The sequence below is a fragment of the Cryptomeria japonica genome, chromosome 1, assembly GCF_030272615.1.
Source record: "Cryptomeria japonica chromosome 1, Sugi_1.0, whole genome shotgun sequence".
Classification (NCBI taxonomy): domain Eukaryota; kingdom Viridiplantae; phylum Streptophyta; class Pinopsida; order Cupressales; family Cupressaceae; genus Cryptomeria; species Cryptomeria japonica.
This window is the reverse complement of record NC_081405.1, coordinates 666,380,873-666,395,358: the sequence shown is the minus strand read 5'-3', so window position 1 is coordinate 666,395,358 and position 14,486 is coordinate 666,380,873. Positions and strand designations below refer to the sequence as shown.

Below are 14,486 nucleotides of genomic sequence, written 5' to 3'. Positions count from 1 at the left end.
TTGATAGCATTAAATTGCTACTACTATTAAGAAACTAACACTCGTGAAATAGATGATTTCTTAAGTTAGATAAGTATTTGATGTTTCAATTGAAAATACACAATCCAATAAATCGATTGGTTATTAAGATTACATTTAAAAAATAACGAAAATGAAAAAAAGTAATAATAACCAGGGCTGATTAATACACAAATCCCCCCAACTCTTCTATACGTCTAAGACATCCACATGTACTCTTAGTGATATGCTCCGTTGTTTCTCTTTTGTTTGTGCGGGTGTTCTTTGACTGTCTGTAAAGGCTACTTTGGGGTGAGTTTACAGGTCTTGAGAATATGTCTGACTCAATAATCTAACTTAGTAGTATCGTTTAATGTCCTATATGTTAACTGTACCTCACAGTAAGAAACATAACTTAAAGAAATTACCAGTTAAACAGGCCTGTCAATATTACTTGTTATCCTCTGTGATGCCTTCTCTCTCCCATATTAGAGTGACAGCAACCAATGAGAACACACACTTAAGCGTCTCCACCTGCAAAATACAATTCGTATCGTTGTAAATGTGGTTCAACATGTCTGCATACAAAAGACTGCCGACTATAAATGATGCGTATTATTTTATCTTGTGGATACCAAAAAAATAATTCAATCAAAAAGAAAATCTTCTACGGTGAATAAAAGATCAGATTAGATGCCCACCATAAAATTTGCCGTTGCAACACTGTAGTCATACTTTCCAGCTCGTTTGGACCATGCAATTAGAATTCCTTGTGAACTAGTAAGCACAGTCAATGCAATTATCACAAGCGACCTGAACATTCATTCACAAACAAAAAAGAATAGGTTAATTAGTGAACCTAGTCCCGTGCAACCAATGGAATTACTAATTAAAAGTGCTTACTTGCGTTTCCATTCCAATCCTTCTTGAATGCCTATTTGTGGATTATCTGCTGAGTATGCACAAAACACACAAACAATACACTCTTTAGCAACAAGTCCCTGACAGCTAAGAACTGCTATAGGAGTTTCAAGCCAGCATAGAGATACCACCAGAACCAGATTCAGGGTGCGGGTCTTCAATATCTGCTTTGCTCTCCTTTTCCTGCGACAGCAAAGATAATCATTAGAAAACTCACTCCTTTAGTAGAAAACATCCGAGGCTTGTTTTTTACAAGTGGGTGACAGACATGAAAATTTTCAGAATTCCAGCTCACAAGATACATCTCTTGCTCATGATGCCAAGCCGTATAATCAACCAAGTCCTAGAATTTTGTGGGGGCTTCACATTTAAAAGAGTATGCCTCATTTCAAGGTAGCATAATTGTACAGACTACAATTTTCAATCGCCAAGTTATCGTAATTAACATTGGAAATGTTATTTTTGGGCTTGATATAAAGAGAAGCAGTGCTGAATCCAATTATGCCATGGATTTAATATGCTTTTCAGATACCACATATTACATGAGTACATCTCAGATGACCCAAAACTGGCTTTATAATACATCCACCACATCGTATTATTTTGATTACATAGTAAAGTCAAGATTTTACCTGGAGAACTTCAGGACACCCTTAGAGTAGGAAATACAAATGGAAAAACTAGAGATGTGGGTAACAGATATTGATGTGGCAGCATTTTAGAGACACATATACAATATAGCTTAGATACGCCCATACAAATTGAACAATACAACAGTCTGCAAATGGAGCGCTCAAAAATCTGTTTATCACATTAAATTTATCGACAAATATATCATAAAATCCACATACAATCACTTCTTTACTAATACGATGGTTGACATTCACCATAATCCTCCCGGAATAACAACCATTAAATATTCATGTAAGTATAAAAAACATATAAGATCACAAATTTAGTTTCACATAATGTTTTGGTAAAAAGATCATCTATCTGTTTTGTTTGAGCATGAAATAGTAGATTCTTGGATAACAAAATGGCACTTTGATTGTCACAATGAAGTAATCAAGCCCTTGCTTGATGTCACTTAAGTATTGAAAGAATAGCCCGCAGTCAAATTATTTCTTTAGCTTATTCATTTGCTGTTGTATATTCAACCTATTATAGTTGATAAAGCAATAGTGGATTGCTTCTTACTACACCATGAAATAGGAAAAGGATCGAGAGAGAGAGAGAGAGAGAGAGAGAATAACCTGTAGTTGATTTTCACACATCTATACAACCTGCCCAATTTGAATATGAATATCCAACAAGTTGCAGATTTCCATGAGAAGAATAATAAACACCCGTAGTCAAAGTCCTTTGTACATATCTCAGTATAATTTGTGCTGCCATCCAATGCGAAACCTTAGGAGAACTCAAAAAACCGTGAAACCACCCCTACTACAAAAGAAATGTCTTCACCATACAAAATACTTGTATAAGGTAGGATCAACATCTTCACCATCAAAATACACAAGACTACCATCAAAATACTTGTATAAGGTAGGATCAACATCTTCACCATCCATATCCTTCGTCAACTTCAATCCTGGAGTAAGTGGATTAGAACACTTTTACAATCTTCCATTCTAAACTTACTAAACAAGTCTACAACATACTTGGTTTGAGAGAGGTAAATTCCATCATCTTTCTACCATACTTGGATGTCACGAAAGTAGAGTAGAAAAACAAGATCTGTCATCTCAAATGTATCTTGCAATTTTAAGCTTTTGTCACTGATTTTGTTCATGTTATGTCTTGCGATGATAAGATCGTCAACATAAAGTAAAATAATTATTATACCACCTTCATCAAATTTCTTTACATACAATTTTAAAAATCACGAATTATGGAAGCTTTGAGTTTGGAAATATTCATCAGTCTTAGCATACCAAGTCCTTGGAGCTTGCTTCAAGTCATAAAGAGACTTCCTTAACCAACAACCTAAGTGTTCTTATCTATAACTTTTAAAAATCCTTGGGGTGGAGTCATATAGATCTCTTCATCAACTTTACCATTCAAAAATACACTTAACATCCATCTGGAAATGAGTGGCCAAAGCTATAATAGTCCTAACAATACTAATCTTTGCTAATGGAGCAAAAAAAAAAAAAGTGTTTAGTCAATTCCCTCCTTTTTTGAGTACCTTTTGGCCACTAGTATTGCCTTGTGCTTTTCAATGCTTCCAGCAGACTTGTACTTAATCTTATACACCCACTTATTATTGACCACATGTTTTTTTCCTTGAGCAAGTCCACCAATTTCCATGTTTTATTCTTTATCAAAGAGTCATATTCATTCTTCATAGCTTGTTCTCATTCATGTTTTCTTTTAGCCTAATCATATGTTTGAGGATCATCGGTCTACATTATGGTCGTCATTTGAGCATAATTAATTTATTGGAACTTTTGACAAATTTCTTAAAGACTCTTGGTCTTTCTTAAAGACTCTTGGTCTTTAAAGGGGTACTACATTCTTCAACTTATTAGAAGTTGCCTAATAACTTTCATTGGTTTGGAAGGCATTGGAGGATTCATCATTATCTATGTCCACTTGTGATTTTATCATGTTCTCTTAACCCTTCATTAAACTTGACATCCCTACTCGTGAACACATCCTCCAAACTAGGATCATACAACTTGTTATCCTTTCCACTGACCATCATAGCCAACAAAGATGCACTTAACACTCTTCTTATCAAATTTCTTTTTTCTAATCATATCAATGATGTCAATGATGTGAACAAATGCTTTACATCCAAATACTCTAAAATACTTAACATTTGATTTCTTTCCATTCCATGCTTCTTCAAGAGTGATGTTTTCCAAACAATTAATAGGAGATCTATTCAAGATATGTGAATGCAATATTGATAGCCTCAACCCAAAGAAACAAAGGAAGACCATTGGATTGTCACAAGCACCATGCCATTTCTACTAGGATCATATTCTTCCTTTTAACAATACATTTTGTTGAGTATATATACTAGGCATTTCTCTCTATGTTTCTTTTTTTCTTTTCATGGTATTTCAAGCAAGAGAATATAACCTATTGTATATGTACAAGTGACTTTGACTATGGATGTTTATTATTCTTCTTTTAGAGATCTATAGCTTGTTGGATATCCAAATTCAAATTGGGAAGGTTGTGCAGATAACCAAAAATCAACTACAAGTTATGTTCTCTCTCTTAAACCCATTATATTACAAAACGATTTGAGCTTGTTGATATATTCTCCACCATTATTCCTTCTTATTCACTTGATCTTAATTTCCCACTTTAATTTTCTACAAATGCTTTGAACATTTCAAATTTACTACACACTTCATCTTTTTGCTTAAGGAAGTAGACTCAAACTTTCCTTGAAAAATCATTAATGAATATTAAAATGTACCTAGCCCCTCCCCTTAGTGTGGGATTCATAGGCCCACATAGATCACTATGGACAAGTTCAAGAGATTTACTTGCCCTCCATGAAGACCTTTCAAACTTGTCTCTATGTTGTTTACCAGCCATGCATCTTGTACACACATTTGTTTTTACCCTTATCCAAGGCAGCTCATCAACCATATTCATCTTTGAAAACATTACGAGGATTTAATAGTTTAAATGACCAAATCTTTGATGTCATAACCCATTTGCGGAGGAACCTATAGTTAAGTAAGTTGTCTTATCAACAAATGTTAAATATTTGTGGATATCATCACTCTCAACTCCCGTGGCAACAATTTTGAATCCACAATGAATGTTCTTTATTAGACACTTATATAAATAGAACTCCATTGTATAACCATGTGGAGTTATTTGACTTACTAAGACATTTTTTTTGTTAAACTTACCTATATAAGATTCACATCCATTACTTCCAACTTCTTATCATCGTGTCCTTTCATCGAAGTTGAAACTATTTATTTGAGAGTGCAGTGAGCTATCATCCCCAAGAAATATCCTTGCACCTTTTACTTCTTCTAAAGAACTAAAGAAGTTTTTATTGTTGTAAGTCACATGTTGATTGGCCCCCGAATCCATATACCAAGTGTTATTTGAATTTCCTTGAGTGGCTAAAGAGGTTATAAATATATTATGATCACCATCCCGTCTTCTTTTTCAATGTCTTCTTTGATAAAAATTTCTTTGCCCTCCTACATGTCATTTCCTAGGACATCGTTCACTTTAATGCCCTTCTTATCGAGATTATAACATGTGATAGCTTTGTCTCTATTAGAATGATCTTTGTGATTTTTCCACTTATTTTGTGCCTTTTAAAAACCATGCCTCTATTGACTATCCATTGATTAATTTCATTTCCTTTGATTACTTTTGTGCTAATTTTCTTGATTTTGTCTTTGATTTGATATGATTTATTTTGATTTTAATTCTTAAATTGTTCTCTAACCATAAATGCTTGAGAACTCTTGCTAAACTCACTTGTGAATATTTTAAGCTTATTATCTTCATTCAATAAAGCCCCATGCTACTTATTATAGTTTGATATTCTCAAATTTTTCAATTAGATCTAATGCGCAAATGAAGTCATGGTACTCATGTGGAAGACTTTCAATTAAAAAATGTCCATCACTTCTATGTTGGTTCTCTCATATATTGTTTGTAAAAATTTCTATATTTTCTTTGTTGTTTTTATATTTTGAACATAAGACATAATCCTTGGATTAATTTGCAATAAAATGGTAGTCTATGCATTCCTATCAACTTCATCTCATTTTTCATGATTGTCTTCATCTACAGGTTTGTTTTCTATTGCTAGCTCCCATTTACCTTTCATTTGTATAATCAATTCCATCTCACATCTCCAATTTGCATAGTTGAAACCATCTAATTTTGCACTAACCACGATATTAGAGATTTTTTATGAAGCCATAACAAGGACGAAATAAATTCCCAAAATACAAAGGCTTAAAAATGAAACCCCTACCAACACACACAATGAAATATTGTATTATCATGCCTTGATATTAGTCTTCTAATAAACCAAACAATCAAAGACTTTTCAATAAAATTGACTAAAAGAACTTCATTAATTTCTTGACTTTAATAAGAATTGACAAATAGTTTTCACTCTTTCTTTATATAGGGGAAAAGAACTAGTAGTTGAACGTAATTTCTTGACTTTAATAAGAATTGACAAATAGTTTTCACTCTTTCTTTATATAGGGGAAATGAACTAGTAGTTGAGCGTAATTTCTTGACTTTAATAAGAATTGACAAATAGTTTTCACTCTCTTTCTTTATATAGGGGAAATGAACTAGTAGTTGAGCGTATTCCAATGGATGTAATACCATTTGTTGATTTAATGTCCACACTTGTTGATTTAATGCCCAATATTTTTGAAATCATGTAATGCCATATCAACGCACAATTATAGTCTCACATTTACACAAGCATCAATCTCACTTTTTTTTGGAACTATTTTAGACATCTAATGATTTTAATTTTATCTGAATTTCTCAAATGGACACCAAGATTAGATGATGTTGACCAGCAATAATAGACACCAAAAAAAATAGGATTGGAACACCATAAAGGTCATCAAAGAATTGGACATAAAATATCTCATGGGTTGGCCAGCCAATTAATCTAATCATGTTTTAAAGTTGCTTGCAAGTTGCAATACACAAGAACAATGACCTCTATTCATGCATGTTTTAAAGCTGCTCACAAAGAAAACCAAGGTGAAAGAAACGGCGTGGACGGCTGCAGCGGCGGTAAGACAGACTTTATAATTAATTTATTCTAACATATATTGGGCATATTTGTTTCTCGACATACTCTCGGTGGTGCCCTTTTGAATTTTAACGGGCTTCTCTGTAAGTAATTCTAGATGGTAATTAAATTTGATGAAATAATTGCTATTTCATTATAGTTGTGCTCATCCAAATAAGACACCCAAACTCCGGTTGTTGGGTGCTTATACGGTTATACCTGTAAGTCGGGTAATATCTTATCTGACAAGTAATCGAGACTAGCACCTCTGGACGGTTCACGATTTAACTTTTAATTCCACAAAGCAGTAATTCAAATTTTCGATTTTAAGCTTTTAAAAAGTAAAATATACACAGGAAACATTTAACACCCATACAATTTATTATCTAGCTAAGGGAAAACATAAGAAGCAAAAGCTGGTAGTCTACCATGAAATTGTTATTGCCAGGAAACTAAAACTTGTAATTATTAATAATAACTTCCAATGCAAAGCATCCTAGGTTCACATGGTAAGTTTTAGTGCCATAAACTGAGTTACAAATCCTCTAGAGTTAAGTTTGAGGTTAGCATTTTCATTTTGGGATTAAAAACTTTGGAAAGCTAAGCAGTCGTATCCTGTAATACCAACAGTTCTGTGTGATAAGTTTTTTTAAATTATTCGAATATAGGGGCTTGAGTTGAACGAACTCTGGTGGTTTTCTCAATTGTATCCCTGTTGCTAGATGTGTTTCTTGGTTCTGCTTTCTTGGGTTGAAGAGTAGAGATGTATACATCACTTTCAAGCACATACACTACATTATTTTAAAAAGCTAAAAAAGCAAAAGATCTTTCTGATCATCCTGCAGAGTAATAGCCACGATGATGATGCAGCAGGTTCAGACCCTCCCAGACATGTTCTTCATGCATTTGAAAGTTTAAAACTGCCATGCATCCTGTGCTTCTTATACAAGCATCCTATGTGCACTAAAAGATTAGAGACTCAGGCTGGGGTCTTATTGGGATTTTTAGATCTATTTTAAGAGAGGGTTTCATCGGATTATTGAAATCTTTTTCTGCAAAATAGGTTTCAAATTTGGTTGGTTAGGTTTTTATAAGCGTGAACAATCATCTCAAATTTTTCAATTTTTATCAATTAACTCTTTTATTATTTTTATCTTATATTATTATTTTTTTGAATTGAATATGCTAAATAATAAAATTCACCAGACTACCAGCTTCCATAAATTTTGAAAACTTTAAACCACACTATAAGATTCATGAAACCATCCAATTTAAAATAATCCAAAAAAATTTTAACCTGAGTGTTGCCAAAATTGAAATAACCAATCTACCAAGCAAAAGTGTTATAAATAGATTCGTTGGAAAGAGTCCTATTAGTTAGTTTTTGATTTCAGGGCGTCCAATGTTATGATGTTAGAATTTAAGTAAAATGTTTTACAGAAAAAATGTATGGAAAGAATTTCTTCCTCTGGTATATCGGGAAATATCCAATTAAACATACCCACTTTATCCATTTATTCATATACTAAATCGTTTATTTAAACCCTTGGGGTCTACAAGCATACATCAAATCCTCATACCCCACAGCAAATCGCTGCTTGCGAGAAACACAGAACTGGGTTCCCAATGTGTATATATGCTCAGTGCACAATTTTGCAGAGTGTAAGATGCAATCGAGCCCTAGTCTTGGATTTATTTTTACCCAAAATTTCGTAGAGTACTTTATAACAGTCCGTTCAACAGACTTTCAAAAAATAAAATAGACAACAAAAAAGTCCTCAGAAATATCTCTGTGAAGCATTGGTCCCCCAGCAAGCATTGTGCATTATAAAAACAAATAAAGTATTCTGCATTTAAACTTTGAAGTACAAATATCACCCAACAGTCTGTTCAATGGATTTATAAATAGAAAAGCAATAATTATCCCAAAGATGTCTTTAAACCATGGTTACCCAACAAGCATTGAAACCTTGCAAAACGAATACCACCCAACAGTCTGTTCAGCAAGGTTTTAAATAGAAAGAAAGAAAAACAGTCGCCCACAAAAGATCTCAGTTAAAGATGTCACCCAACATGCATCTTGGAAAACAAAAACCACTAAACAGTCCGTACAAGAAACTTTTAAATAAAAATTAAAGCACCCTGAAAAGATCCCTGTACAACATGGTCACCAACAAGCATTCTACATTGAAACCTTGAAATTACTACCCTACAGTCTGCTCAACAGAGTCCCACACAAAATGTAGAAAATCAACAGTTACCCACATAATATCTACGTAAAACACGGTCACCCAACAAGCATTCTACATTGAACGACAAATACCACCCATCAGTCTGTTCAACAGACCATTAAATAGAAAGTAGAAAATCAACAATTGCCCATAACAGATCTCTGTAAAATATGGTCTGCCAAGAAGCATTCTACATTAAATCCTTGAAAAACAAATACCATTATGTTCAACAGACTTGTAAATAGACATAGAAACAAAGATATCTGTAAAACATGGTCTCCCAGCAAACATTCTGCCTTAAAGCCTTGAAAAACATAAACCGCCCAACAGTCTGTTCAACAGACTTCTAAAGAGAACAAAGAACAACAGTAATTGCCTTCAAAAGATCCATGTCAACCATCGTCACCCTACAAGCATTCTGAATTGAAATTTTGAAAAACAAACACACCTAACCAATGCTTTGGAATGTAAAAGCTACAAGTATAGCACCCATTACAGATTTTCTTTCTAACTAATTTGAGCATTTACCCACTTAGGATTTTGCAGAGAAAAGGACTAGAAAATGGTGAACATACATAACAGTACTAAAGAAGATAAAGAGAAAACAGTACCTGCTCTTTGATCTCTCTGTAACCCATTTTATTTGAAATAGAGTTCAAATGCTGAATCACTGGCTTCTGTCACTGAAATATGCAGAGAACTTTCCAGTCAGTTTTTAATTTGAGATTTGTAATGCTTGCTGTTATGGTGACCAAGCATGAAATGGGTGTAAGGTCCAACCCATATTCAAATTTCAAGGGAATTGGAGCTTCCGTTCAAATTTCCAAGTGTGAAAGGTCCAGATTAAATATCAAGGAGCTTGGAGTGTATGTAGACCAGCCCATACAATATTTCGTAACACCAAATTGGGGCAATTGACCTTATATAAATTCAATTGAAAAAACACGTTATTTTAAAAAAAAATATCAACACACATCAGAGGATGCTACACAGTTTAGTACTCAGGTAATATTATACTTTTGTACAGTGAACCCACCTTATTAATTGGCAGTTAATTGATATAAGTGTAAAAGTACGGTACTTCATCTAAACCACCGAATTAGCATTCAAGAAGCTTTAAATTTGCTGGTCAGTAATTATTAAACAGTATTAATTTCAAATTTATTATTAAAAATTATATAACAATTTTATTTTTTTAATGATATCAGACTTCCACGAGTCATATCAAATCTCATATTTCTTTTGATGTAAAAAAATATTTACACAATACAATTCAGAAATAAGTACATTAATTAATTTCTTTTAAATCTCATAGTTCAATAACCATTAAGTTCTTGTTCATCCAATCCTTTTAATTAATTTCAAAAAAAATAAAAATATATAATTAAAAAAATTTTAAGATATTTCACATGTATTAATAGGGCCTACTTGTATCTCTACTTGTTAAAATTTTAACATTTAATTGGAGTTGTGCAACTTCATTGGGTATGGCATTTGTTTGTGCATAAGTATTTGTAAAAACGGTTATTAAAGGAAAATGTTTTGGTTCTTAGAAGAACATGTATTGGATTAGTTGTGCAAATTTTTGAGATAGTTGTAGTACATTTCAACCTTTGTAAACATAACGAATTATCTAGCATTCTTTGTAACTACCCAAAAGATGAAACAATAGTGTTGACCTCTTCAACCACATACAAAGTCAACCAAAAAAAAACATCAAAATCTAATGTACTATTTAAGAACTTAGGGCTATTGAGACCCTTCCTCTAAATTAAATTTTAAATATATAATTTAAGATATATAAAGATTTATAAAGTGTCAATTTTCTTATAAGATCTATTTATTTTTTAGGTGTTTGAAATATAATGTTCAAATACATAATATGATTTAAAGTAATTTAATTTCAATCAATTATTGTTTACCAAATTTTGTATCAAAAAATTTTTCACTACTCAATCACTTTTGTCTTTATCATAGCTTTATTTTTTACTTGTGTAGAGTGAACATGCCCAATAAATTGACGTGCTAAATATAGCCAATAAGCAATGCCCCTGAGAATATCATGAGTACTACCAATAACTAGAAAAGTACTCTACATTTGGTAAGCCATCAACTTATGATATAAGACAATTTGATGATCACTAAGCATTAAATCCAAAGCTTTAAATGTGATGGTCACTAATAATTAAAAGGCATTGATATTAAAAATTTATAACATTCAAATTTGAAGAAAAATATTTTTAATTAAATAATAAATTAGGTAATATAGTTAAACTTTAAACTTATGTGTTATAAAAATTAAAGATGAAAAGTGTCATTTTCCATGAGATTTACATCATTTTTTATGGGTATTTTAAGTATATTGTCTCATACATTATACAATCCAAATCAATTTAATTTCAATTCATTATTATTTACCCAATTCTTGTACCAAAACAAAAATCTTAGGATAATTATAAAAGGGCATTGCTCCTTGTTGTGAACAAGGTGTTTTACCTAGTTAGTGCATCACCTAGGTCCTCTTCACACTAGTTACTTAAATTTACTTAGAGTACACATAGAATAGTTATCACTTTATTCCTTGATTCATAAGATTAAGATACATGTTATCATATTATGTAACCATATGTCTCACCATGGGCTATATATTCTCTCATATTTGTTCTCTCTAATGCTTTCATAGAAATTCCTTGATCTTAGATGGCTACAAGTTTTAGCCAAATTTTGCATGGTATAAAGTTATAGTGTCATAAATTGTATCCACATCTAATTTCATCCTCACCTAGACCTCACCTTAGTGCTTCATCTTTTTAATGCCCGGTGATTGTTTCGATTCTGCTCACACCACCTCACAAAACTGTAATTTCACCATCTTCCCTACCTTCTCCCCAAATCTGAGTCTCAATTCCTAGGAGTAAGGGATTGGGTGCCCTGGTCCTAGCTTAGAACCAGAGTGCCCAGCGCCCTAGTCCTCTGAATCAAGACTCAAATTTGGTGCTCACAATGGTCACATCGAGTGAACAAGAAATTAGGTCCTGTGTTAGTCTACTCAAAAAATTCAAATAATTTTTGGACAAACAAGTATAAAAGGAGGTCTACCCCTATCATTTGAAATCTAAGAAATCTCCTATGTTGTCTAATGATCCTAATTGTACTCTAGTAAATCCAATTCAAGTGAGCAAGCAATCAGACATTCATCGAGCATCGGAGAAGAAGTGAAGTCAAGTTCAAGCATTCCACATGGCATCCATGAGTAACTTTCTATGAAGAAATTCTACAAGACATCCTAAAACCCTTGCATGAGGATTCAAGCAAGCTTCATCAAGGTATACATTTAAATTACAAGCATTTCATTTCAGATCCAACATTTCCCTTAAAATGAAGGAATTTTGTTGTAATTTTCCATTACATTTACTACTTCAATTTCAAGGTTAATTCCTAAACCGGGTTTTGACCCAACGCAAACCCCTATCAACAAAAATTTTCCTCTCTTTTTGTGTGCAAGGAATTGACTTGAGAGATGTACTCAACTAATCCAATAGAGTTAATGATGATAAACAAGTTCAAATTTCAATGGAGCAAAAATCGAAGGACTAGGGAGAATCTCTACTGCTCGATCCCAAAAAATTAGCCCAAAACTTTTAGGAACGGGTTATGATTCTCTTATTCTACCCAGATCCCTCCCTATCTACGACTTTGTTGGATATTTGTAACAGTCAATTTTTGTCAATTTACTTCAATTTCTCAAATACTTGTCCTAGATTCAACTACACAATTTCAATTGCATTTTCAACTCAAACAAAAGGGGAATAAGACTTCAATCAACATTCAACCCTCTTCCTAATAGAGTTGAGGTTGGATCTATTGTGTTCATCCTCCTTATTAATGTATTAATGAAACCCTAATTTCTCCACACCAATGCAAAAACATTCTATTCCAAGTTTTACATGGTATCAAAGCTTTGTGGCATTACTTATTGTTACTCTTTATTGAGAGATATAAATTGTAGATCTAAGCATATCTTGAAATGTTGAGTATGTTATTCTTTAATTTGAATGATGACTTGGAGAATTAGAAAAAAATTGATAAAAATACCAAATTTGGAGGTTCCTCTTTGTTGCCTTTCTACTGTAGATTCACTTTGAAGCTTGTTAGTGCAAATTTAGCCTCACCATTGGTTTCAAAACTTCCAAGAAAATCATATTTGTCTTTTGTTTTGTTTAAATTGGACATGTGAGGTTGAATCTACAAGGGTTAGAAGTTTGAAAGTGGTTGTCAAACCTAGAAGGTAGCTACAATTTAGTTGTATTTCGGATCAAATATAATCTTGTCATTTCATCTAGAAGGTGTTGGTATGTGGCGACTAATCATGATATAGAGCTTAAATTTTGGTGACTTTCTCCGATGTGTTTTTGCACAGATCAAGTATGAGGGAGTGCAAAGGTCAAAGCCCTTCCTGCCAAACTAAGTAGACTATCCCCCCAGCAAGAGCCTAAGGGAAAAGACCACAATAGGGATCTAGGGATTGCTAGAGACAATGCCCCTGAAGCAAAAATTGATCATTATTAAATAAAGGAGTTTGATATTGTTTTGGTATGCAAATTGACCTTTGTAAGCCACCAAAAAGGGCTTGATAAATAAATGGTTGTATAATGTGAAATATCATCAAATTTGTAATTTTCTCTTTATTGGATTATAGAAAAAAGTGGATGGTCATTTATTTGTGGATATAGCTTGCATTGAGTGAACCACGTTAAATCTATGTGTGATTATGGATTGTTAATTTTGCCATTTATTATGTTGAAGGCATATTACACTCACATAATGGATGCACAAATATGTGTCAATAAAAACTAGAAGCATTAAATTTGAAGTGTTTGTAACATTTAAATGCATGAAAAACCAAAAAAATATTTTACAAAGAGGTTTTTATGAGGTGCAATTTGAACTAATTGTGCCCCTCTTTGTAATGCACCATATTCTTAATATTGATTCCTTTTTTATTATTTAAACTTTCCTTTGTGGTATTTTTCTCTATCAAGACATTTATGGGTTAGACTAAAGTTTAAATTATTTAATGTCAATCTTATCCAAGGTCACACCATATCTTATTAGCAAAGTACTTACATCACATGATTTTAATCACCTTTAAAATGCCTAAATGCATTGTTCTTGTCTTATGGTGTGCTCTTATGGAGTTGAAACCACATTAACCTTAACATTGTAACATATTGGAACTTGGACTTTGCCCCTTATCTTTATGCTAAAATAGAATTTAAATAGCTTTTTGGTGCTCATTTTAGCATACTTAGCTCCTATTAAATTCCCTTTGTAGTTCCATCTATCTTTTGTAAGTTCCATGTTCTTAGACGATGCACTATCCTCAAAAGACGTTAGTATAGGCCTTTAACTTGTTAATAAAATTATTTTGCTACATGTCATGCCATTTCTAAGCTACTATATTATCTTATGTTGTATGATGTTTAAAGGAAAAATTGCACCATAACATCGAGAGTGTAAGAGCAATCTTGCATCACTCAAAAATATTTTGCTTTTCAATAAGGGTTAAAATG

At 32.7% G+C, this 14,486-nt stretch overlaps 1 protein-coding gene across 4 annotated transcripts in view; it reads right to left on the bottom strand.

Annotated features, from left to right (window-relative positions):
- Positions 1–9,851, bottom strand: part of LOC131071957 (CMP-sialic acid transporter 2) — a 34,346-nt gene extending 24,495 nt beyond the window's left edge. The window contains exons 1-5 of one of the 4 annotated variants that reach the window (XM_058007932.2): positions 9,525–9,851; positions 1,047–1,101; positions 901–949; positions 699–810; positions 452–531 (exon numbers count right to left, since the gene is read on the bottom strand). In XM_058007932.2, the coding sequence (XP_057863915.2) occupies positions 452–531; positions 699–810; positions 901–949; positions 1,047–1,101; positions 9,525–9,551 (323 nt within the window). In that variant the 5' untranslated portion in view covers positions 9,552–9,851. The remainder of the gene's footprint in view (positions 1–451; positions 532–698; positions 811–900; positions 950–1,046; positions 1,102–9,524) is intronic. The other 3 variants (XM_058007934.2, XM_058007933.2, XM_058007935.2) reach the window with 3 other exon arrangements.
- Positions 9,852–14,486: the final 4,635 nt, after the last annotated feature.